The sequence below is a fragment of the Podarcis liolepis genome (genome assembly GCF_965112155.1).
Source record: "Podarcis liolepis genome assembly, chromosome: 7".
Lineage (NCBI taxonomy): Eukaryota > Metazoa > Chordata > Lepidosauria > Squamata > Lacertidae > Podarcis > Podarcis liolepis.
This window is the reverse complement of record NC_139561.1, coordinates 43,797,414-43,821,068: the sequence shown is the minus strand read 5'-3', so window position 1 is coordinate 43,821,068 and position 23,655 is coordinate 43,797,414. Positions and strand designations below refer to the sequence as shown.

Below are 23,655 nucleotides of genomic sequence, written 5' to 3'. Positions count from 1 at the left end.
GACTGTCGGACTAGGATGTGGGTCATATCCCATCTGCCTTACAAAGCTCGGCCACCATTTCTTAGTTTAGCTAGCCTACCTCACAGGGTTGGTGTGAGGATAAAAGGCTTCGGGTGGGGAGAAAAACCATGGAAGCCAATTCTAATCTCCGCGGAGGAAAGGCAAGATATAGAATGCGAGCAATGAATTAATCAGATGGGTTGAATCACCGCGGAGGCTATGCCATTCGCGTCCTCACCTCTCCCCAATCCCTAATTTACGTACTCTCCGCGCGGCTGTAGCTCCGCCCACTCCCCCTTCTTGCATCCACCTTATCCGGTGGGCGTGGCTAGGATCCGAGCGGCTGCCCTATGAGCGGCTGCGCCTGGGCCCTGCTCGCCCCGAAACCACGCCCCTTTGAAACGTTCGGCGGTTTTGATACATTTTCAGGTTCCATTGAGAAAAAAACAGACACGCGCGCAGAAGCCCCCGTAGAAATCTTGCAGAACGGGAGCCGGGAGGAGGAAGAAAGAGAGCGAGAGAGCGGCGCTGCGGGAAGGAAGCCGGAGCCCGCCGAGTGCCGGATCGTCAGCGGGGGACGCCGTCGCTGGCGGCGGCGGGAAGCACCAGAAGACGACGCGGAGGAGAGCGACGGAGGCGCCACCGCCGGGCGAGCAGCCCTTCTCCTCCTCCTCCCGGCCAGCTCGCCCTGCTTGCCCGCCGCCCAGCCCTGGGAGCGCCGGGTGGGCATGAGAGCCGCGAGCCGGCCGCCCCCCGCCAACCTGCCTCTGCAGCCGCCGCCAGAGGAAGACGAAGCCGCCGCCCCGCGATGTCCAGGAGGAAGCAGAGCAAGCCCCGGCAGATCAAACGTGAGCAGCGCCGCCTCCCCGACAACTTTGCTGTCTGTCCGCCCGCTCCCCTCCCCCGTACACCCGGTTCTTGGCCGCTTCCCTCCCGCCCGCTCGGAGTAACGCCCCCCCCATCCCGCTAATTTCTTCGTTATTTGCTTTTCTGTGTTCTCTCTCCACCCCCACCCCATGCCATGGCCAAGGCATCTAAAGTTAGTGGTCGCGGTTCCCCCCGCGCCTTCCCAATTTCCAGATGTATTCAGAGTTGGTGCTTCGAGACTTCTTCCTCTCCCCCCCCCCGCCAAACTCTGAAGGATTCTCCTTCCCCGGAGGTTTTCTCCCTCCACCCTTCTTGTATATCTGACTGCGGCGCGCTTAGACACCCCCCCCCCTCGCCGCCGCCAATTATCCAGGAGTGACAAGGCGTGTGTCTGTGGGCCGGGGGGGGGGGGGCTTTCTGTCCCCGACCCTTTCGACGCGGGGCTAATTGCCCGGGACCGTCCTCTTTTCTGCACTTCCACGCTTCTACCACTTTGATCTTTGCCTTTTCCCGAAGGCTCCGGGTCAGTTTCACGTCCCACTTCCATGCAACTCCTGGATCGGGTCCTCCCCGCTCCATCCCCCTCCCAAAAGTCTTCCTTGCTGGTTTAGGTTTTAGGTCAATCCTAAGAGTCTCCGGGCGGGAGGGGGGATTGCGCGATCCCATTCTAGTCCCTCCCCCGCTGCTCAACCGCCTGCCTTTTACTTGACCCTCGTGGGAACGAACTTGGCAGTCTGCGGGGGGGGGGTTGAGGCGTCATTTTGACAGCTGCCCTGTAGATGGAGGCGGGGGGGGGGCGGCGGCGGCGTTGTCGCTCCTTGTTTGTCCCCGGATAAGAGGAATTGCTACCACCCCACCCTCGCTAGCAATGCTTCTTATTTACACAATGACCATTCTTGGAAGCTCCCCCCAGTGTCTCCTCAGAAAGCGGCAGCCCGCAAGCCAGACGACCCGGTGAGGGTCTCTCTCGGGCTCCGTGGCGGCAGAAGTCCCCCCTTTTGGGGGTTGGCGGCGCGATGTCCTTTGCCCCCCGATCTTCCTGCTCCATCCCCGCCCCCTCCTCTCCTCCTTCCCTCGTGCGATCGCCAGGCCGATAGAGCCGCCCCTGATGAGAGCCGAGATAAAGGCTTTAAAATATTCCTTTCTGCAAGTCCCGTCCTGATAAGATCGCCCTGTCGGGATGGGCTGAAATTGCGATCTTATCTCGCGCTTGACTCACTCCCATCTCCTCTTGCATTAGGAAGCCTCATCTTGAGGGACTTTTGCAAATGTTGGCGGTGCGTGTTTTTAAAGGGGAGGGGGCTTGGGAGAGGGTCTTCCTTAGGAAATTTCTTGGAGGGGGGAGAAAGTTGAGGGGCTCAGACCCTGGTTAGGTTTTCACTGTCTGTGCCTGGGACATTTGGTGCCTTAAAAACACCTGCCTCTGAGTGTCTGCAGAGTGCGTTCTGGTACTCGTCATTTATATCCTGATGAGCTTGTTTTCCCTGGAGGAGGAATAACAGAAAAAGGAAGTGAGAAGATTATATCTTCTGAACTAGGTGGGTGTAGACTTGTGAGTTTCACAGCACACTTCATCAAGGAAAATGCTTTCGCATGTGCATCATTGAGGCATTGAGATTTGTATTTGTGGCCTTTGGAGGTGTGGACAGTTGAAGTGCTTGCTGTGGACGTGATGCTCATTGAAGGAGGACCCTCTGATTGTGTCCGATAGAGAGAATTGTGTTGCTGGAAATCACTGAAAGCGAGGCCCCTGTGAGAATGTATCCACATGCAAGGTACAGGAGCAAGCTCATTGCTGATAATGGCTTCCCAAGCAGGTGAAGAGTTATGTGAAAGTTGGAAGCTTGCATAGGCCATGCTTGGACCAATCATGGACGTTTTCCCTATTTTACATCTCCTACTTGGTCATTTATTAGTAACTATTCCTGCATCTGGAGAAAAGGAAACAGTTTTGGTTTCACTTGACTATTTTTTTAAAAAGTAAAGTTTTTTTTTAAGGTACATGTTACAAAATCCCAACTCTCCCCCACTTTTGTTTTATCTTTTTTGCAGTTGTTATATATTGGAAATTAATACAACTATTTTTTAAAAGGTACATTTTAATACTCTGCTAGGTTGTGGGAAGGGTCATCAAACCATAGAGATGTAGAGAACAAGAAGGGACCCCTCAAAAGTCATCTGGTCCAAACCGTCTCAACACACACTGTCCCCCATCCAGTTTGAAACCATACCGGACCCTGCTTAGTTTTGCAAATGTGCCAGCAGTTTTTATTGCTGAACCACCAGGGGGTGCTTGCAAGGTTCCAGGTCCAATCCCTGACATCCCCTGCCTGAAACCCTGGTGAGCTGCTGCCAGTCAGAGTAGACAGTACTGAGTGAATTGGACCAATGTTCTGCTTTTGGATAAAGCGCCTTCCTATGCCCCATTCCCACAAGTTCTCTTTATGATTCTTTCTCCTCCTTGCTCTTGTGCTGCTGCTTATCTTGTCCTCCCTGATGCCTCTGATCTGCATATCCATAACCCAATTAAGTTTTGGTAATCCTTGATGATTTCCATATCTGGGAACATCAATGTTAGGCACCACCCTCTCTGCAAGTTTAACTCTCCTGGGCATTCGTATTGGTGTCTCTGGATCAAACAGTTCTCTTGAGGTTCTCAAACTGATCCATCAAAGGTGGTCTGGATTCAGGTCAGCCATCTAGGAAAGTGATTGTTTGTTTTGGGGGGGGGGCACGGGGGATTTTAATATCAACTACTGGAACATTCCCACTGGCAGGTTTGACTGCTTTTTTTCTGCTCCCTTCCTTCCTGAACAGATCTTAGCCACTGATAAGGCAGAGAGAAAGAGATGTGTGTGTGGATAGGGAAGCAGGGCCCCATGTGATAATATTGCTTTATCTTCCCCTGGAAATAATTGCTATACTAAGCTGCATCTACCTGTTTGCCTGCCTGAGGTGATTCCTTTTACTGATAAGAACAAAGCAAACTTTTTTTTTTTAGGGTGATAGTTACCCCTGCTCACACCCCTGCAATTTCCATTAAGTTTTCTGAATATCCAACTTCTTCCTTGCCTCACAACAACTTTTTTTTCCTTTAGCCACTCCCATTGTTTGTGGGGGTGGGACTTCCATGCCATCAGCTGCTTCATTATTTTGGATGTCTTCTACAGTATTTGGGGAAAAGCCATAGCTCAATGGGAGAGCATCTGCTTTGCACGCAGCAAGTCCCAGGTTTGCTCCCCTTCCCAGCATCTCCCTGCCCCCGTTCTTTAATTTCCCCAGGTTTCAGTCCAGGAACATATAGGGATGAGAGAGACTAGTGCCTGAAACCCTGGAGAGCTGCTGGCAGTCAGTGTAGACTGTATTGATGGGGCAACACGTTCCTATACAATAATAAGTTTGTAACAATCTGGGATCCTGCTGGCTTGAAAAGTGGGTACTAAACCTCTTATACAAGGGGAATTGGGTCGATTTGACAGATTTCCACCCATCACAGTGGAAAACCAATGTGAGGAATTTCCCATGTTCAATATGTGCTTAACTCGCCTCCCCTGCCCCCGTTCTTTAATTTCCCCAGGTTTCAGTCCAGGAACATATGAAACAATGAGTGCTTTTGGGCACATGCAGAGTGCATCTTTCCCTTGAAATATTTGGGATTAGGCATATGAGCTCCTAGTTAGAAGGAATGGGTTGCAGGTGGGATTATATCTGGAACGCTTGAAGAGAATGGGAGGGAGGCTAAGCCCCAGGGGTTTCTGCGATGATGTTTTTGGCATTCAGCTGTGCTGTGCGAAATGCTCCCAGATTCCCTCAAATGATCCCGTGACGTGCGTAATGTGTACACCAAGAGTGAAGTTCATGAGGGGGTTGAGGGGCTGGTCACGTTTGCCCATTTCTTTTTGTGTAACTGGAGGGTTTGTGGGTCTGTGTGAATTATCCGGTGTTGGGTGCGAACCTTTAAAACAAGAAGAAGGGAAACTTCTTAATGACAAGCAGGCTGGGGGACTGCAAGGAAGGCCAAGTGCTGCTTCAGTTGTGGGCTTAGGAAAGGCGCAAAGTGATCTGCCTGCTTCTTTTCTTTGGCCGAGGAAAGTAGCGCCATCCGGACTGCAGGCCTCTTAGCCGCCCCCTGGCACATGCCTAGCAGAGATCCTGTGGCTTCCATCTTCCGGAAGATGCTGTTTGTTTGGGTGGTGTGTCTTCCTCTCTCCCCCCCCCCCCTTTCTCCTTTCAACTTTCCACCCTGTTTTGTCTTGCCAGGAGTTGTTAGGTCTTTCTGAGCTGCTGTTGTGCATTAATTTCCAGCTCCTTTCTTGTCACCCCCGTGCGCTGTTCTCTGTTTAATAAGGAGCCAAAGGTGATCCGAAGATGGATTGGGATGTTTGCAGGGATGGGCAGCTCTGTGAATACATTAAGCTGACTTGCACTTGAAAGCTCCAGGCTGCTGCTGCGGCTCCTCCTTTGGTTTCTTCAGAGATGCGAAGGGATGATAAAGTGGAGGATGTTGATGGGAGGCCAGATAGAGATGGCCAGAACTGATGAAGGGGTTGGAGATGGCAGATAGGCACCCTTTATAGTCCCCACCCCACCCTCCATTGGCATGAAAATGGCAGTCAGCAAGTACACAGGGCAGTGAAATACGTGGGTGTTTAGAAAAATTGTTCTTTTTGTTACTTTGCTTTCTCTCAAGGGGGAGAAAAGTATGCATGAGTTAAGGCTCTTGTAACTGAGCTGCAGACCTTTTTTTTCCCTTTTTCTTTAAGTAGATGTCAGATCATCTCTGCCTTCCTGATTCATATCTGCTGACTTGAGTTTGCTTCACTGCTTCTTGGCTTCATTTCTATTCTCAATCTCCCCCCTCCCCCCAATGCCTGATGTGAAATGCAGATAAATTTGAAAGAAGGGGGGATCTACGAGGGGGAGGAAGCCTGGGAGATTGACAGAAAGTGATTAGATGAAGATGAGACGTTGGATTATATTTAACCAGCTAGTTGGTGTAAGTTATTATTATTATTACTATGATAATGAATTGCTTCTCAGGCCACAGATATGCTGCCATTTGTTTGCATTTTTTAAATAGGAGAAATACTATACTAGTGGTTCCCAAACATTTTGGGTCCTCTACTCTATTAAAAACATTATTCAAAATAGCAATTTGCCCAGCCCACTAAGGAAAATGATAACGCACTAAAATTCATTAATTGCACATTTATTCAAAATTCAGTTATAAAACTATTTGGTTTAATTAATTCAACCAAATTGATGAACTTGGTCCAGTGATGCCAGATTTCAAATTCTGATAGTCGTTTATACCTCCAGCACCCCCTCTTAGTGCCCCCTAGGTAATTTCAATGCCACCGGGGGCTGGTACCACTCACTTTGGGCTTTGCCACAGGCGACACTTTGCCTGCAGGTCATCTCCAGTAGGACTGGGAGCGAACCCTGCCTGAAGCCCTGGGGAGCCACTCCTAGTCAATGTGCCATGGGGAAGTCAAACATTTAAAGTACACAATTTCATTCCAAAGACTCTTGGGAATTGTAGTTTACAGAGCTACAGTTCCCACATCTTAACAAACTGAAGTTCCTGGGATTCTTGGGGCGGGGGATGCATAAGTCATGTGCGGAGGATGTGCTTTCAGTGTATGGTGTGGATCTGCCCCTGTAGACGGCCCAGTGGTCCGACTCATTCTAAGGCACCTTCCTAGGAAGATGTCAGTTAATCAACCTGGTGGGCTTGTATGTGCAAAGAGTCTGTCCTCCTTCTGTCCCGTCCTGCGGAGGATGTGCGTGCCTTCCGAAGCGCCACAGCAGTTACTAGCCGTGACTGTTCGCTACAGAGATGACTAAGAAAGTCATCCCTTACCACTGGTGGTGTGAAGGTCACTCCGATTTCAACTGGAGTTTAGCCACATCTGTCGTTTATGGCTTGTTTATTTTGGGGCAACCCCTCAGCTGAAGTGCTTGTGAAGGGAGGACAGTGCACAATAAAAATGATAATACAATAAGAAGTAAAAGGGCAACCTGAGAAGGGCCCAGCCTTGGAACCAGAGCATTTTCTTTCTTATAGTTCTCAAGAAGAGGAGCCTTCCTGGACCAGACCAAAGGCTTGTGTAGTGTAGCCTCCCATTTCCCAGGAGTAGCCAAGGTGATGCTCCCCAACAGGTCCCGAGAAGCCCTGTTCCTCCTCAGCAAGAGGCATTGAAAAGCGTACTGGCTCTGATCTTGGAAGTAGAGTATAGCCTTCATGACTGCAAGCCACCAGTAGCCTTACTCTTCACAAATCTGTCCCAACCCTGTCTTAAATTGTTGGCCATTGCTGCATTTCATGGTTGTGAATTACAATGACATGCTGTCTAAAGGAACACTTCCCTTTGTCTGCTCCACATGCCCACCTCCCAGCATCTAATCCAAACAGTGGTAAAAGGTCGGCAGAGCAGTTTGAAAGCCAGCTTATGTTATGTGCTGGCCAACGAAGAACTACTTTGGAAAGAAAATTGTATCACGGCTGACACCAGGCAGACCCTCTACCCTTATACTGCTCCTCTAGCTCACTGTGGCCTAGTAAGGTTGGGGAAGATTTGACCCTCCAGCGTCAGCTGGATTCCATCTTCCTTCAGTACCAGGCAGCGTGGACAGTGGTCAGGGATGATGGGAGTTGTAGTCCAGCGACATCTGGAAGGCTGCAGGTTACTCAGCCCATGCTGCACTGGCTGGCAGAAGACCCATGGCTGTCAAAGGGATTATGCCCCTGAATACCAGTTTGCTGGGAGTCGCAGGTGGGCAGGGTGCTGCTCAGGTCCAACTTGCAGGCTTCCCACAGGCATGTGATTGACCCCTCTGAGAACAGGATGCTGGACGGGTCTCTGGCCTGATCCAGCAAGCTCATCTTCTGTTCTTAAGGAACTTCTAACTAGTATTTGCTGAATGTCAAGAGGTACTATTCCATCCCTTATTTTTCCTCTGAAAAATATTTCATAAGCTATTGTTCCGTTATTGAAATGTTGCAGTCCGATGAGCAGAATCCTTTTGGGAGAGATGTCATGGCTTTTGAGAGACAAGTCCCTCCAGCTGAGGGCTGGGAGGCTTGGCTGCTGCAATAAATAGGACTTGGTAGATCCCGTTTCCTGGACCCTTTTTATTTTTTAATGCCATTTTTCTGCCACAAAGCCCTTTTGAATAGTTCACTGTCTAAAGTTTAAATGTTTGTGAAGGGTTTGTTTAGAGCTCTTGCTTTGTATGCAGGAAGGCTCAGTGTCCAACGCCAGGAATCTCTGGTGAAAGAGGATTCTTGTGGCAGACTCCCTACTAAAAAGGCCCAGACTGTGGCAAAGGATAATGTCACTGTGGCAGCAGCTTCTTTTCAGACATGCTTTTGTACGTCATGTGTACATATGGTGATACACTTCCTGAATTATCCTGGGTTCATAGCATTTAGGACAGCCTCCCCCAGCTTAGTGCCCTCCAGACCTTTTGGAGAGTTTGGGCTTTCAACTGGCATTTGGTTGGCCACTGTGAGAACAGGGTGATTGATGGATTAGGTGGGTCTTGGGTCTGATCCAGCAGGGCTCCTGCTATGTTCTTCCATCATCCCTGACCATTGGTCATGCAGGCTGGGGTGGATTTAGGCTGTTAAAGGTGAAGATGCACGGCCTTCCACTTGGCTCAGAAGCAAACTAGAGAAGATCAAAAGGAATTGGTGTGATGTGAGCACCTGAGGGAAGTTAACAGCCTCATTCCAGACCAGCTTCTCACCTGTTTTCAGTGACAAGCTTTGTGTGCGTGGCACATGGCAATGCTCAGGTTGAGAGGCACCCAAAGCATGGTGCCTTTGTCAGAAAGGAAGTCCTCCATCGTACAGTGCATAATTAATTTGATAGGTTAGATACATCAAGATGGCATTAAAAGGGATTGGACAAATTCATGGAGGAGGAAAGGGGCTGTTGATGGCTACTAGTCATGGCAGTATGGAACCTCCAGGTGCAAAGGTAGTCTATCTCTAAATACCAGCTGTGGCCAGACATTTGTAGCTCAGTAGCAGAGCATCTCCATTGCACCAGATGGTCCCTGGTTCATTCCCTAGCATGTTCAGGAGGGAGTGTAGTGCCCTCCAAATGACGTCCTGGAGAGCTTCCACCACTGTAGGTGATACTCTGCTTGATGGACCAATAGCCTGATTTGGTAGAAGGCAGCTCTCTTGTGGTCTTAGCTGCTGGAAAGGCTGTTCCTGTCATGCCCTGCTTCTCTGATTCCTGGAGGCTTCTGGTTGGCTCCTGTAGAAGCAGGATGCTGGATTCGATGCACTGTCAGATGGATCTAGCAGGGCTCTTCCTTATTTTCTTCTTCTTCAGAATACGGCTGAGTCTCTAAAAGCTAGAGTATGGTGTGAAGGCGCATGAGGCCCCCACCTTGCTTAAACCTAGCACATCTGGATCAGTGTTAGGGTGGGTGACTGCTAAAGAACCAGATGTATGCCACCACAATGGGAGGAAGTGAAAAGCCAGGCTGCATCTTGGAGCACTCTTCTCACATGGCAACGTGGTTCTTTGAGAGTGTGCATCCCGGTCGCATATCCCTGCCCCATATCTAGGTCAACCAACCTGTATAGCATTTGCATCACTCTCCTGTCTGTCTGGATGTTGGGTTCATCTGTCCTCATCTTATGCTGACTTTGGGCGGTCCATTTCCAGAGCCAAACCTGATGATGAGAGTAAAGGAGAAAATAGAGCTAAGTGTCAGGTGTCATCAGCATAGTAGCCCCCTGAATGACCTTGTGCAGCAGCGGCATGTGGCTGTTGAAAAGCATGGGAGACAGGATGTGACTCTTCAAAACTCTGTAGGACAGTTCGCACCAGGAACAGGGGAAGTCTCCCAGTATTGCTGCCTTCCAGGGTAGGAGCAGAACCCTGGCCAAGCATAGGCTCCCATCCTGTCCCAAACTGCAGAAGGATACTATGGCTGTTGGTTATTAAAAAGCCACCAAAAGACCCAGGAGAACCAATAGTGCCACAGTGTGGCACTCCTGGTTGAGGTCATCTACCAAAGCAAGAAAGGCAGTTAGTGCCCCATAGTAAAGGTAAAGGTACCCCTGCCCGTACGGGCCAGTCTTGCCAGACTCTAGGGTTGTGCGCTCATCTCACTCTAGAGGCCGGGAGCCAGCGCTGTCCGCACTTCCAGCTCACGTGGCCAGCGTGACAAAGCTGCTCTGGCGAACCGGCACCAGAGCAGCACACGGAAACGCTGTTTACCTTCCCGCTATAAAGCGGTACCTATTTATCTACTTGCACTTAAGGGTGCTTTTGAACTGCTAGGTGGGCAGGAGCTGGGACCGAACGACGGGAGCTCACCCCGCCGCGGGGATTCGAACTGCCGACCATGTGATCAGCAAGTCCTAGGCGCTGAGGTTTTACCCACAGCGCCACCCGGGTCCCTTTAGTGCCCCATAGCCCGATGGAAATAGACCCAGTTCCCAAAGTGCTTGAAGAAGATGATAACATCCTAAGAGCTGGTCTGCTGGGGGCCCATCTAGTCCAGCATCCCTTGTTGCCAACTTGATGCTGAAATGGGAAGTCCAATTGTGATTCCCTGCAAACTGGTATTCAGAGGCATTTCGAATCCTCTTTTAAGGCTTTCTGAGTTGGTGGCCACCACTATGTCCCATGGCAGCCAATTCCATATTTTAACAAAGTGATGGGTGAAGTCCTCTTTGTCTGTCCTGAGTCTATTATTATGTATTATGTATTATTATGAGAGAGGGAGGAAAACTTGTCTCTGTTGGATCCACTTCTTAAAAAACACAAAGCACGTAATTTTACAGAACTCTATTTGCCTTCTCCCCTTTTACTTGCACACACACCCTTCCCCAAACAACAAAGTTGTGGTGCCTTTCCATCCGCTTTGGCCACGAATGAAGCCCGTAAAACACAAGGCAACTTTGACCCCAGCTAGCTGCTGGATGCTCTTCCCCCCTGCCCCGGTTCAGCCAGCGGTGGCAAGCGCCCTGTGGAGGTTTGGCACGTAATTGCTTTCACTATTAAGGGTTTTCAGAGAGCAGCCTTAAGCGCAGCGTCTCTCTCTCTCTTTCATTCCTCTTCCTTTTTGGCTGGAGCGTAGATGCTGCGTTGAGTTAAGGCAGTAAAAGCTTGATTGTAACTGGGAGCTGATGGTGACTCCGATAAGGGGATCAGAACATCCAGCTATCAGGCCATGCCGGGGCTTTAATTTTTAAACCCACTTTTCTGTGTTCTCCTGGGCTTTTGCCCTGGCAATCGGCTAGCTAGCTGTTGTTTTTTTTAGTCGTCCCCCCCCCCCGCCAAGGTTGCTGCAAGTCAATCAGATAACTGCAACCGTAACTATAAAGACTATTTTAATACCTTCGTCCACCCTTCATCCTTCATTTTTGTTTTCTGCTCCTCCCATCAGGTTTTTCTTTTCTTTTATGACAAACCTACATAGCAACCTCAAGGTGCACCCTGGCACCAGTTGTTTTGTTTCTCTCTCTCTCCTTCTCTTTTGTTCTGCTGTTTGATAGTTGTGGACAGCTGATAATAAAATAAAAAAGAGAGAAGAAGTCAGGGAGCTGATCCCTAGCCGAGATAGCTGGTTACATTTATTAACTTCAAACACGGGAGTGTGGGCACACACAGAAAATGATCAAACCTCTTGGCAGCTGTGTATATGCGTTTCTGCAAGCAGTTACAGTCCTGGGCTCTTTAGATTGAGGGGAATGATAAAAGCCTGCAGATTGATCTGGTTGCGATTGGGTGGTTGTGCACATTTAATGTTTTTTAAACAAAAACAAAAACACGCGCGCGCACACACACACCTCTCCAAACAAAGCAAAACTCTCTTGTGGGAGCACGGAGGCAGAAATTGTCTGTAAAGTTTTGTAGGAGCATTTCTCGCCTCCCCACCCCGTTCCCCGAAACCCTCCCCCCTTTCCGTTTTTTGCTTTCTGCTGAAGCAGATCTGAGCTGCTGATAAGCAAGGGACTCGATCTCTCCTCTGATAAAGATTGCCAAGTAAGATAAAGGTTTCCTTATCTCTACCAAACAGACGGCAGCAGGATTCGCCTACTACAATAACAGACCCTGGAAAGGGGAGGCAGGAGGGCTCCAACGATTTGTTCCATTGCAAATGTGATTAATGCAGGCATTTTAATTATCTGATTGAGATGGGGAGGGGGGAGAGGTTGGGCCCTTCCCCACACTCTTGCTGTAGCGCGCGCATATATATATATATATATATATATATATATATATATATATGTAATATAATGTGTCCTTTTTCTTTTCTTTTTAGACTTGATTTCTCTTCTGGGTCTGTTTATCAGCCCCAGATGTTGCTTCGTTCGAAGTAAGCTTTTAGATCCTTATCTTCCATTCTGCTAAGTGTAGCAAATATGTCTTTTTAATAAACTCGAAAGGCGAGTCTTAAATGCTTTTGGATAGTCCCTGAGCTGTGGTACGGTGGTGTCGCTTAGCTGGCAGTTAGGTGACTCCTGTCCTGGGTCTGACCTCTCTGCTGCAATGCTTTAGACGGGGTGGCTCTTGCACCCTTACTTGGCTGCCTTGCTGGTAAAGGGAAGTTGGGCAAGTCAGCTTCAAGGAACCTTGGGCAGTTTAGGAGATGAAATATCCCAGATTCTACCACCTCCAGGGACGCGGACTTGTAAAAAATATTGGGGGAGCCCGGGAAAGCTCATGAATAATAAATAAGCTCATGAATATGCAAATAAAGTGGCTCCGGCCCTAAATAGAGCAAGCCACGCCCCCCAGCCAGCCGATTGGCTGGCTGGGAGGTGTGGCCAGTCGGGATTCCCCTGTTCTCGCGGGATTTCCGGCAGTGCCTTGGCAGTGGCGGTGGTGCTGCGAAGCAGCGAGGCAGCAGCCCCCGCCATTAGGGCGCGCGGCTGGCTGGCTGGCTGGCGAAGGAGCAGGTGGGGAGGAGGCGGGGGACGGCGGCGGCGCTCTGTTGGAAGGGCGCCCGAGATTATTGGGGGGGCTGAGCCCCCCAAAAAAATTTTTTGAGGGGGCTCGAGCCCCCTCAAGCCCCATGGAGTCGGCGCCTATGACCACCTCCCAAAGACAAACACACCACATGGTGTAGGATGCTTGTTGAAGCTATTTGCATAGTTCCTTCCCCCCCTCCCCCAATTAACAGACTCTTAAAGCAAACATTCTTTTTGGAGGGTACTGCTCTTGCTGAGTGTGGAGCATTTAAGGACATGGGAAGCTGCGACATTTTATTTACCAGTATACTGTATGTTATTTATTAAATTTCTGCTTCAAGGATCACAGGGTGCTTTACAACACAAAAATACATAACATAGTAACAAACAAAAACAATACCCCCCACCCCCCGCAGTGTAAAAGGCCACAGATAGTTTAACTAGCCAAAGGCCTAGGAAAAGAGGAATGTTTTTGCCTGGTGTCTAAAGATATGCAATGAAGGCGCCTGGCAAGCTTCCCTGGGGAGAGCATTCCACAAGCAGGGAGCCACAGCATAAAAGGCCGGTTCTTGTGTTGCTGCCCTGCACCTCTTGCCAAATTCTGCACCTGCTGTAGTTTCCAAAACTGTCTTCAGAGGCAGCCCCACGTATAACGCATTGCAGTCATCTAACCTTGAGGCTGATGGAGCATAGACAACAGAAGTTAGGCTGACCCTGTCCAGATAGGTGTACAGTTGGGCGACTGGCACTGAACTATGGAGCCCTTCCCACATGCCCAAAGGGGGTCTTACTATGCAGCCTTTTACTGGATCCAACCCTTGGTCTTCCTAGTGGCTGGCAGAGGCTCTCCGGACTTTCCTGATCCTTTTTACCGAGATATCTGAGACTGAAATTGAGACTGAAATTGGGACTGCCTGCCTGCAGAGCATGGACACAGTCCCTGAGCTGAGTCTCATATGGGCCCTGCCAGCTCCTGAATGTCTTGTTGGTATGAATGTAACTACTTATTTATTTGATTCCTATTTGATTTATTCTGTCCTGTGTATATATGTCTACTCCAACATTAAGCCCTATTTGACTTCAGTGGAGCTATTGGGCAGCAGTCTTATTGATTAGAACACTGTTCATTGATTTAAAAAGATCCTGCCAAGGAGTGTGTGTGCACATGTATAATTTTTAATGAAAATAGTTTTTTCACTCTGCAGGCAGGAAGCACCCTCATTCCAATAGGCATTCCAAATTTCCCTTCTGCTTTCAAGATGACGCTTGCTATGAAGCATTAGTGCATGGTATAAAAACAAAGGGTGGTTTGTGTGTTAGAAGAATTGTTTTATGCTGGTGCACATTTGATGAACCATTTGACTAAATACCAGCTAACATTCATTTATTAAGGTGACAGCACTAATTAAGAGGGAGGTCCTGAGATTTTGGGGTAGGGGAGGAGTGAGCCTTGCTGTAGTTGAGGAAACATCCCACTTCTGGCAGATATTGGGGGAGGAATTTGGTTCAGTTTGTATTTAAAGGCGAACCAACATAATTCACACTTTCCAAAACAACCTGTGAATAGAGATGCGGCCCTCCTTTGAAATTCATACTCCTACAAATTTTGTAGCAGATCGCCAGCCAAGAAATACATACGGAAATTCATACACTGTGATGAAGTATGCATTAAAAATGCCCATATCACACACAAAAATGCAATCCGTTTGGAGAAATTTGCATATAAAAAGTGCATGTTAGGAGAAATTCACACCAAAATGCAAATGAAATACCATGAGGACTTACTGGTAAACAAATCTAAAATTGATGTAGAATTATGGAGAAGACTGAAAAAATGAGAAACTGAAAGAAGCCAAAATTGAAATTCTGGCCCAACTCTACCAGTGGGGCCATCCAGAAGTTGTTGGACTGTGATTCCCAGCTTCCCTGATCACAGAACATGCTGGCTCTGGGGGCTGCTGGGAGGTGCAGTTCAACAGCACCCAAGGGGCAACGGGTTCTCAGTCAAAGGATTCTCAGGTGGCACAATGGGTCAGTGTTTCTGGCTGCCCACCCAGGGAGATTCCTGCATTGCACTAGCAGCCCCTCAGGGTCCCTTCCAGCTGTATAATTCTATCTATGACTTCTATGACAGATTTCAGCCGAAGAAAATGGGGAAAGGGCTGGTTACTGCAGCAATTTTTGCTTAGCTTTGTGGTGCACGGGGGGGGGCAAATATGTTGTGTTTTCAGTTCTTACAGTTTCTAGAGCTTTCCTTCTCTCCCCATCCAGCCTCACTGCCATGTGCTCACCAGTTCCAGATTGGCATTTGTTGTGTTGATACAAATCTGATGTGAGTCTTTGCTTTTGGTATAAGTGTCAGCTCCTGCCACAGACAGACCTCACGGTCCTGTTTGCTCAGAGGGAGTTTGTGCATTTGTTTGAGGCTGGAGTGACCAGGAATGGGAAGTTTGGAGGAATAAATTAGGAATCAGTTTGTGAGCATGCTGGTTTCCCCAGACGCTTCGTCCTTCAAGGCCTGACCCTTAATTTTAGAAGTATGAGAGTGGCTTTAGCTGGCCTCATGGTCAAGATGGGACACTTGGTTAGCCCACATGCCCCTGAAGTTTAGCTGACTCTGACCAGGGATCAAGAATTTAGTGTGGCCGGCCCTGTCCTGTGGAACTCCTTGCTAGTAGAAGTTCAGCAGGAGTCATCCCTGTTGTCTGTCCGATGTCTTCTAAGCACCGTATCATTCAGACGGGCCATTCAAACCTGAGATTATTTGCCAACTAGCTTTACGGATGTCTTTGACCCTTTAAATGGTTTTAACTGTAGGGTGGTTGTTGTTGTTTCAGATTGTATACATCCTTGAAATATTTTATGTGAAAGTGTGGCTTATAAATCTGTAAATAAATAAATGCACACTGTGCATGCATGGAACACCCTTCTTTAATACTACTGCATGATTTCTGAATTCACCTCTCCTGTTACTCTCACACTCAGTTTGGGGCTACCTTTTGAATCCTCCATGTAGTCCTAAAGACCAGTTTACCTTCAAAATGGCTTTGCCTGTGATTTACCGTATTTTTCGCTCTATAGTACGCACCTTGTTTTAGAGGGGAAAACAAGAAAAAAAAATTCTCCCCCTCTCTTCGCAGGGCCCCTTCAGCGAAACAGCAGGAGAAATGGAACCCCTTCCATTTCTCCTCCGCCTTAGCTGAAGGGGCACCTACCCTTCAGCAAAAGGAACCCGAAGCCTCCGGAGCGAAGTGGGAGCTCCAGCTGCACTCTGGAGGCTTCAGGCGGCTATCTTTGAAGCCTGGAGAGTGAGAGGGGTCGGTGCGCACCAACCCCTCTTGCTCTCCGGGCTTGAGCGAAAGCAACGTGAAGCCTCCGGAGCACGGCAGGAGCGCTTCCTCTGCGCTTCGGAGGCTTCGTGTTGCTATTGCTGAAGCCAAGGAGCCTGCATTCACTCCATAAGACGCACACACATTTCCCCTTAATTTTTGGAGGGGGAAATGTGCGTCTTATAGAGCGAAAAATACGGTATGCTGGCAATGTTTCTGAGTTCCTTGGTCATGAATGCCATAGCTCTAGAGAAAGTAAGCAGGGTGGTGTTTTTCTTCACTTACTCTTTAAAGGCTGCAGTAGTCAGTCTGGCATCTATTTTTAGCTTTAAATTCCCCCTTTGCTCCTCGCTTGCTGCCTATCACAGGCAGTTTGAGCATTTTCATAGTATGAGCATGCATGTCCCCCCAGTGGCCTATGGATTGGCTTTGAACCTTTTATTTGCTTAGGTTAGTTATCTTTCACAACAATGTGAACTTTTAGACTTTCAAGTTGCTGCATGATACTAGTCCTCAAAAAAGAAAAAAAGGAAGGAGGGAAGGAAGGAAGCTATTTTTTCTCAACTGGGGAGAGAAGGGCCGTAACTCAGAGGTTAGAGTTCTGCGCTCAGATGGACCCAACGGTCTGAGTTGGTACAAGGCAGCTTCTGATGCTTCCATCTCTTCTTTTTCTTTGGGAGCATGGAGTCAGAGGGAGGCTGTGGGCATCCTCTGTTGCTGCATAATCTGGCTTTGGCAATGCCTGCCTGGTAGCAGAACCTGTTCTGCAGAATTCCAAGCACATGCCCACTGGCAGCTTCTCGGCGCATAAGAGCATTGCAGGAATGGCTCCAAAGTTAATGCTGCTGGTTCCTGATTTGGCTACAACAATACAGATAGGTACAGTTTCCTGGATATCTTTCCTGGGGGCCAGAAAAACGCACGCTTCAGCTTCCATTTTTAAACATGTGGGAGGGTCTATTTTATATTTTTAAAAGTGACTTTAAGGATGTACAGAATCCTGGCTGTGCCCTCAATTTTTTTGCATTGTCAGCAGGAGGAGACCCCTGCCTGGCATCTTTTTTTTTGCCCATTCCTAATTTTCCTCCACTGCCATCCCTCAAGATCTTGGCAGGATTATTTCTCTTCCATCTCCTGTTAGCACATATTGCATATTTCCAAGCAGTAGGGATAGGAGAATGGCTTGGGGATGGGTGGAGGGTAACCTGCTGTTTTAAGTAGGAAAAAAGATTCTCTTTCCTAAACTCAGGGATGGTGGTTTAGTGTAATCTGCCTTGGATAATTTGGTATGAGCCCTCCCCTCCCTTCTCAAAATGTATGAATTCTGTAGGTCATTAAGCAGCTACTCTTCCATTCATTTGCTCCTAATAAGCAGGGATGCTATTATGGTGTGGCCCAGGAGGACCCTCCCTCTTTTCTTTTTCTTTTCTTTTTAATCTCATTTTACTTTTCTTAGCGGGCAACTTTCCTTCTGCCAGTCAGCCGAAACTTGAATCAGCACATATAAATTAACGTGCTAGTTTTGTGGCTACGTACAAAGTCTTCCAAGGCTCTAGCAAGGCCCTTGCTAATAAATCAAGTGTGAGTGATTTACTAGCCACAGCTGTCCAGCTGTTCACTCAGAAACAGTCATTGGTCCTTTTAAAAACACTTTTTTTTTTTTAAGCAAGCCAGATTCTACACCCTGCCTATTGGGAATCCTGCTCAAATCTCCCTCCCTCTTTCCTCCACCTTCTAAATTTTTGCTTGATAGCATCAAAATGCTTTCAAGTTTACATACCGCTATAGGGCCCAGTAAATTGCTTTTAAATATGAAATTGGGGGTATTGGGGCAGTGCAGCCTCTGCCAGGTGATAATTTATGCCCTTACTAGTGTGTCCAGAGACTACAATCCACAGTACAAAATCTTTTTGCCCCAGAAACTGTACAAAGAAGCGTTGACTCTCTCGTTTGGTAAGAGAGCAGCCTTCCTTTCTCTGAGTCAGCGGCCACCTAGGGAGTAATAGATTCCTCCAAGGCATATTGCAAGCTGTCCAGGTGAGATGCAAAGGACTTGGGAAACAGCAAGCAGGGAGAAGTTCTGATGGTGCAGAGATGGCAATTAGATTCTTAACTTGCCTTTTCCAGAGGGGAGGTTTAGGGTGTTGATAGTTTGATCCTCCTCAGTGCATTGGTGATAAAGAGGGCCAGTTATTTATACTGGTGGGGTTTCTGGGGAAGTCAGCCTGGTTTCTGGGAGCCCCCCAAAAGCTGTGTGGTACTGTGTTTCTCTGCTTGGCACTGTAACTTGACCAGATTCTAAGAATTGCATGGATGGGTCCAGCAGGCCAATGTTGCAACAAGAGCCTTGCGTAATGTACCGCGACCTCCAACTTGGTTTGTTGATATTTGGGTTCATGAATGGACCTTTTGTATCAGTTTCCTTTTCCAAAGTGTGAGCATGAGCTTCTGTTGAAGCTATGCACTCAGAAGGTTCCAGTTAATCATGCTCGACAGCCGTTTTGCAATTTTAAAACCAGACATTGTATCCACAAGTGTTTCTTAATTGGGGCTGATTTTGACAATCAGAAGTAGCAGGTAAAATCCTGTTGTGTTCTACTCATGATAGACCCCAACAGCATGAATGGGCTGGGCTAAGTGGGCCTAAGTTAGTCCTGCCTATTAATGCCAGTGGGTCTACACTGAGTAAAACTTAGCTGGATGCCACCCAATTACATGTGCATCAAAGCAGACGTCAGCATTCCAAGGGAACCCTGCCAGGGAAATTTCACATTGTAGATTAACCTGCAGATTTTGTAATGGAGATTGATCACATCTCTGATCTGTGGGAGTCAATTTTAGGATTACAGCATTATGCTACAAGCAAAGTGTTCCAGGTAGTTCACACAGCGTGCTGCAAAGTTCAGGACAGCACCACATTTAACTTAATCCCAGACTGTTGCAGGGTTGCACGCTAGTTTCTCAAAACTGGCATCTGATCACTCAAGCCAAAAACTATATTCCAGTAACATTATCAGGGCAGGTATTAAGCTACATCTTAGCAGCATCTGATCATCCTACTGTATATGTGTGATTTTTGACATTAATTCTGTATAATCTTAAGTCCTGTCTTTAAGGATAACATTAACTTTTTCCTTCCCGGGTGGAAATGAGAAACTGAAGCTAAGGTGTGGGGGAGAATAAATCTCTGTATTGGAATGAAGTGGAGAACTTGTGAAGGGTGAAACTGGATATAAAATAGGAGGGATCTCTCTCTCTCTCTCTCTCTCTCTCTCTCTCTCTCTCTGTGTGTGTGTGTGTGTGTGTGTGTGTGTGTACAGTTTCAAAGCTCCCAGTCTTTTATTATGTGATCCGTTGCTTTTAAAAATGCATCCATTTGTTTTTAACGACTGGTTTTCTTGGCTAGTTCACCTAGGCCGGGGGTCACCAACTCTTTTGGAGACGTGGACAGATTTTGAAATTTGAGAGAGTGCTGGAGGTGCCAGTCATGGAAAAGCTGCTGGGAGGGGCGGGGGCATAACAGCACCAGAAGGGCCAGCCCAAAGCATTTAGGCACCGAAGGTAAACCACAAAATGGCACACACACCCCAGACACACCTGCCTGCCTGCCAGGGAAGAAGGGGTGAGTGACAATCTACATCAGGAATAGGAGGGAATAAAGACCTGCATTGGAAATGGGTGGGTGGGTAATCAAATCAACCTTAACCGATGGTTGAAGTGGGAATCAAAGGCTGTCGGACGGTGGGGGAAAGGCCCCCCCCTCTGAATCACAGTTGGGGGGTGTGCAGAGCCCAGGAGACCCCAGAGGGCAGCCCCTGCCATTTCCTCTCTGGAGGTGGCAGCAGTATTCAGAATTAGCCAAGCACATTTTGCACCAAGTGACGATGCCTGGGCACCTGGATGGCACCTGACATCTCCACCCTCTGTAGGTGCATGCCTGCAGTTCATTGGATCTGGACTGTTTTCACACCCCATCCTGTAGAATTCCATCAGTTATATTTTATCTGCACAATTGAAATGAATTTCCAGAACCCAAGTGCTTTTTTCTGTGCAGGAGTGGTGAATAACATTATAGTTAATTGTTGTAGCTTGTCTTCACTTACCCCCACCTCCCCACTACTGCCCACCACTGCTCACAGTTGTGAAGAACATTCGTGCGTTATGAATGGTCCGTGTCACCACGGGCAATAGGGCAATATATACATAGACTGTCCCTGAATCAAGTGATTTTTCTTCTTCAAGTTCTCAAGGTTGCCATCTGAAATAGGCAGATATTTAACCGATAGTCAATCACAGTCATTTGAAAAACAATATTTTAGAGCTGTCTTGCCCACAAATGGCTACTAGACATTTTGGCAACTGTAACCTTGGTTTAAGGAGCCATTTGGTGTCTGGCTTCTACACCTGAGTTTCTAATACTGGGTGGGGGGAGACCAGCAGCACCTCCTATTCACCAAGAGGCTGCCGTAGAACCGGCATGAGGGGCTGCCAAGGAGGTGGCAGATCTGGCCCCCAAGGAGCCCACCACAGTTGTCGCTGCCACCACAGTAGCAGCAGTGGGCAATGCGTTCCCTGGAGGCTGCACTTGCTGTCCTTATTGATCCAGCCACCTGAGGCAGTCACCTCACCTTGTCTCATAGGTAGGCTGGCCCTGGGCACCATCATATTGAACTCAGTGGGCCAAAAGTTACCCTGAGTTAGATGGACTAATGGAGGGACATCTTTTGGGGAAGGTTGCTTCCTATGTCCCTTTAGCACTTATATATAAATGTCCAATTTTTAGCCTTTATGACACATTTTATGAACTGTTTAGTTTTTGGGCCATTTGGTATAGCCTCACAGTGGCTGCTGCTTTTATTATTGTTGATCTACAATTACATTGGGACGCTTGCTTTTATTTGTCATTAGCTGGTATTGCTTTAATATATTTAAATGATTGCTAGTATGTTTTATGGTGACTTTAAAATGTTATAATGTCTGCACGTTACGTGAGTTATTGCTGGATTGTCATGTTAGGCCTTGAAATGATTTAGTGCTTGATTGTTATTGTAATGAAGTATTGGTTTATTAATTTTGTTTTGCTGTGAGCTGCTTTGAGAATATTTATATGGGAAAGTGGCGTTCAAATTTAAATATTGAAAAATAACTTGATGAGGTCAGGATCTTCTTGATGGCCACGAGGCCTGATTTGGAACCATGCCAAAGCATTCCCATTCACATCCAGCCAATGGAAATAAGTTCTCAGGGCCATGTGTTGATTGTCATAGCTGAGAGCCAGTCAATAACTTCTTATTTTCTGATTGGTTTGTTTTGAAGTTTTTTTTATGAAGGACTTTTTTGCCCTGCCCCACCTGCCAAATCCCTTAGGTCCCTCCTATGGGCACCTTTTAAAAGCTCCTCTGTGTATCCACGTTGTATCCACGTTGCCCTCTTCCCTTTTCATTTGTGGAATCTCAACTAAAGCATCCATGGCAGATGGCCATCCAACCTCTGCTTAAAAAGCACCAAGGAAGGAGAGTCCACCACCTCTAGTGGGAGTCTGTTCCACTGCTGAACAGCTCTTACCGTCAGAAAGTTTTCCCGACTCTTTAGTCGGAATCTCCTTTCTTGCAACTTGAAGCCCTTGGCTTGAGTCCTACCCTCCAGAGCAGGAGAAAACAAGCATGCCCCCTCCTCCATGTAACAGCCCTGAAGATATTTGAAGATGGCTATCATATCTCCTCCTCTCAGTCTCCTCTTCTCCAGACTAAACATCCCCAGCTCCTTCAAGTGCTCCTCATAAGGTTTAGTTTCCAGACCCTTGATCATCTTGGTTGCCCTCCTCTGCACACATTCCACCTTGTCAACATCCTTCTTAAATTGTGGTGCCCAGAACTGGACGCAATATTCCAGGTGCAGTCTGACCAAGGCAGAATAGAGTGATGCTATTGCTTCCCTTGATCTGGACACTATACTTCTGTTGATGCAGCCTAGAATAGCATTAGCTTTTTTTTGCTGCTGCATCACACTGTTGACTCATGTTAAGCTTGTGGTCCACCAAGACCCCTAGATCCTTTTCACAGGTACTGCTAGTAAACCCGGTGTCCCCTATCCTATATTTGTGCGTGTGGTTCTTCCTGCCTAAGTGCAGAACCTTACATTTGTCCCTACTGAAATTCATTTTGTTAGCTTGCGCTCAGTTCTTCAGTTTGTCATTTTGAATTCTGATTCTGTCTTCTGTGGCATTAGCTTCCCCTCCCAGTTTGGTGTCCTCTGCAAATTTGATGAGCATCCCTTCAATTCCTTCATCCAAGTAATTTATAAAGACATTAAACAACAACAGGCCCAGGACAGATCCCTGTGGCACCCCACTTAACACTTTTTTCCAGGATAACGAGGAACCATTAATGAGTACTCTTTGGATTTGGTCAGTCAGTCAGCTGCAAATCCACCTAACAGTTGCCTCGTTCAACCCACATTTTACCAGCTTCCTTGCAAGAATATCCCTGATCCACCAAGTTTGTAATTCCATCAAAAAAAGAGAAAAGAAATCAGATTGGTCTGGCATGACTTATTTTTGAGAAACCTATGCTGGGTCTTAGTAAACACAGCATCCTTTTCTAAATGCTCACAGACCGACTGTTGAATGATCTGTTCTGGGACCTTCCCTGGTATTGATGTCAAGCTCACCTGTCAGTAGTTACCTGGGTCTTCCCCGTCTGCCTCTTCTTTACTAAAGCCCTTCAGCCTTGGAAAGCCTTCCAGGTTTCCTTGGAAAACATCCTTGGAAAGCCTTCCCTCTGCACACTTGAGGGTGTGGGAGATGTGGGAATGCATGCCAACTTTTGCCTTTTATCAGGGGATAGTTTTTCTGGGCAGAACAGAACGAATTCTGCTTGAGTACCGCTATCCTCAACTCTGGCTGTGCTGCCTTTTAAAGGAAGGAGTAACTGCCTTTGACTTGCTTCGGCCAAAGAAGATTCCTCATTGTTCTATAGCAATGTTTTGTTGTTGTTTTTTGAAAGGATGAAACACTGACAGGAATGTAACTGTTGACCTTGGGCTGGAATAGGGTTAAGGAATGAGTGCTTCTGAGTCATTTCAGATAAGGGCCTTCCACTGCCTCCCCCCCCCCCCTCCTCCAAAATATCTGTTATCTCTTCTCTTCTCACATCAACATGCTTTGGTGACATCTCTCATTTGCCAGCAGAGAAAGGAAATGCTTTTTTCTCTAATTCGTTAATCTCCTGTTTTTATAATCTCTCTGAATATTGCCCTGTCTCTCGGTTGTTATGAATGCAAACACATTTACTCTCCCCACACAACTCGCCAAGTCTGAAAATTAGCTCTTAATTCACACAAGCATCTACAGCAGTCACTTGATGACTGGCGGCTAAATGTGTGAACAGGCTCTGCTGAGAAGCCCTGTGGTTTGTGAAAGTTCTGACTGTCCAGAGCAGGAGTTGTTATTCTGTGGCCCTCCGGAAGCTTCCGGACTCCTCTGACCATTGGCCTTGCTGGCTGAGGTTGATT

At 47.6% G+C, this 23,655-nt stretch overlaps 1 protein-coding gene and 1 long non-coding RNA gene across 5 annotated transcripts in view; one reads left to right on the top strand and one right to left on the bottom strand.

Moving 5' to 3' along the window:
* The first annotated feature begins 427 nt into the window (after positions 1–427).
* ZFPM1 (zinc finger protein, FOG family member 1) overlaps positions 428–23,655 on the top strand; it is a 112,646-nt gene continuing 89,418 nt past the window's right edge. For 3 of the 4 annotated variants that reach the window (XM_083513579.1, XM_083513576.1, XM_083513575.1), the window contains exon 1: positions 428–848. In XM_083513579.1, coding sequence (XP_083369705.1) covers positions 809–848 — 40 coding nt within the window. In that variant the 5' untranslated portion in view covers positions 428–808. Of the gene's footprint in view, positions 849–3,538; positions 3,558–23,655 lie in introns of those variants that run through there. The other variant, XM_083513578.1, reaches the window with a different exon arrangement.
* On the bottom strand, positions 6,064–23,051 carry LOC310711709. Its single transcript, XR_014528610.1, has 2 exons — positions 22,813–23,051; positions 6,064–9,562 (listed from the first exon to the last, which is right to left on the bottom strand). It is a non-coding gene; the product is annotated as an uncharacterized lncRNA (long non-coding RNA).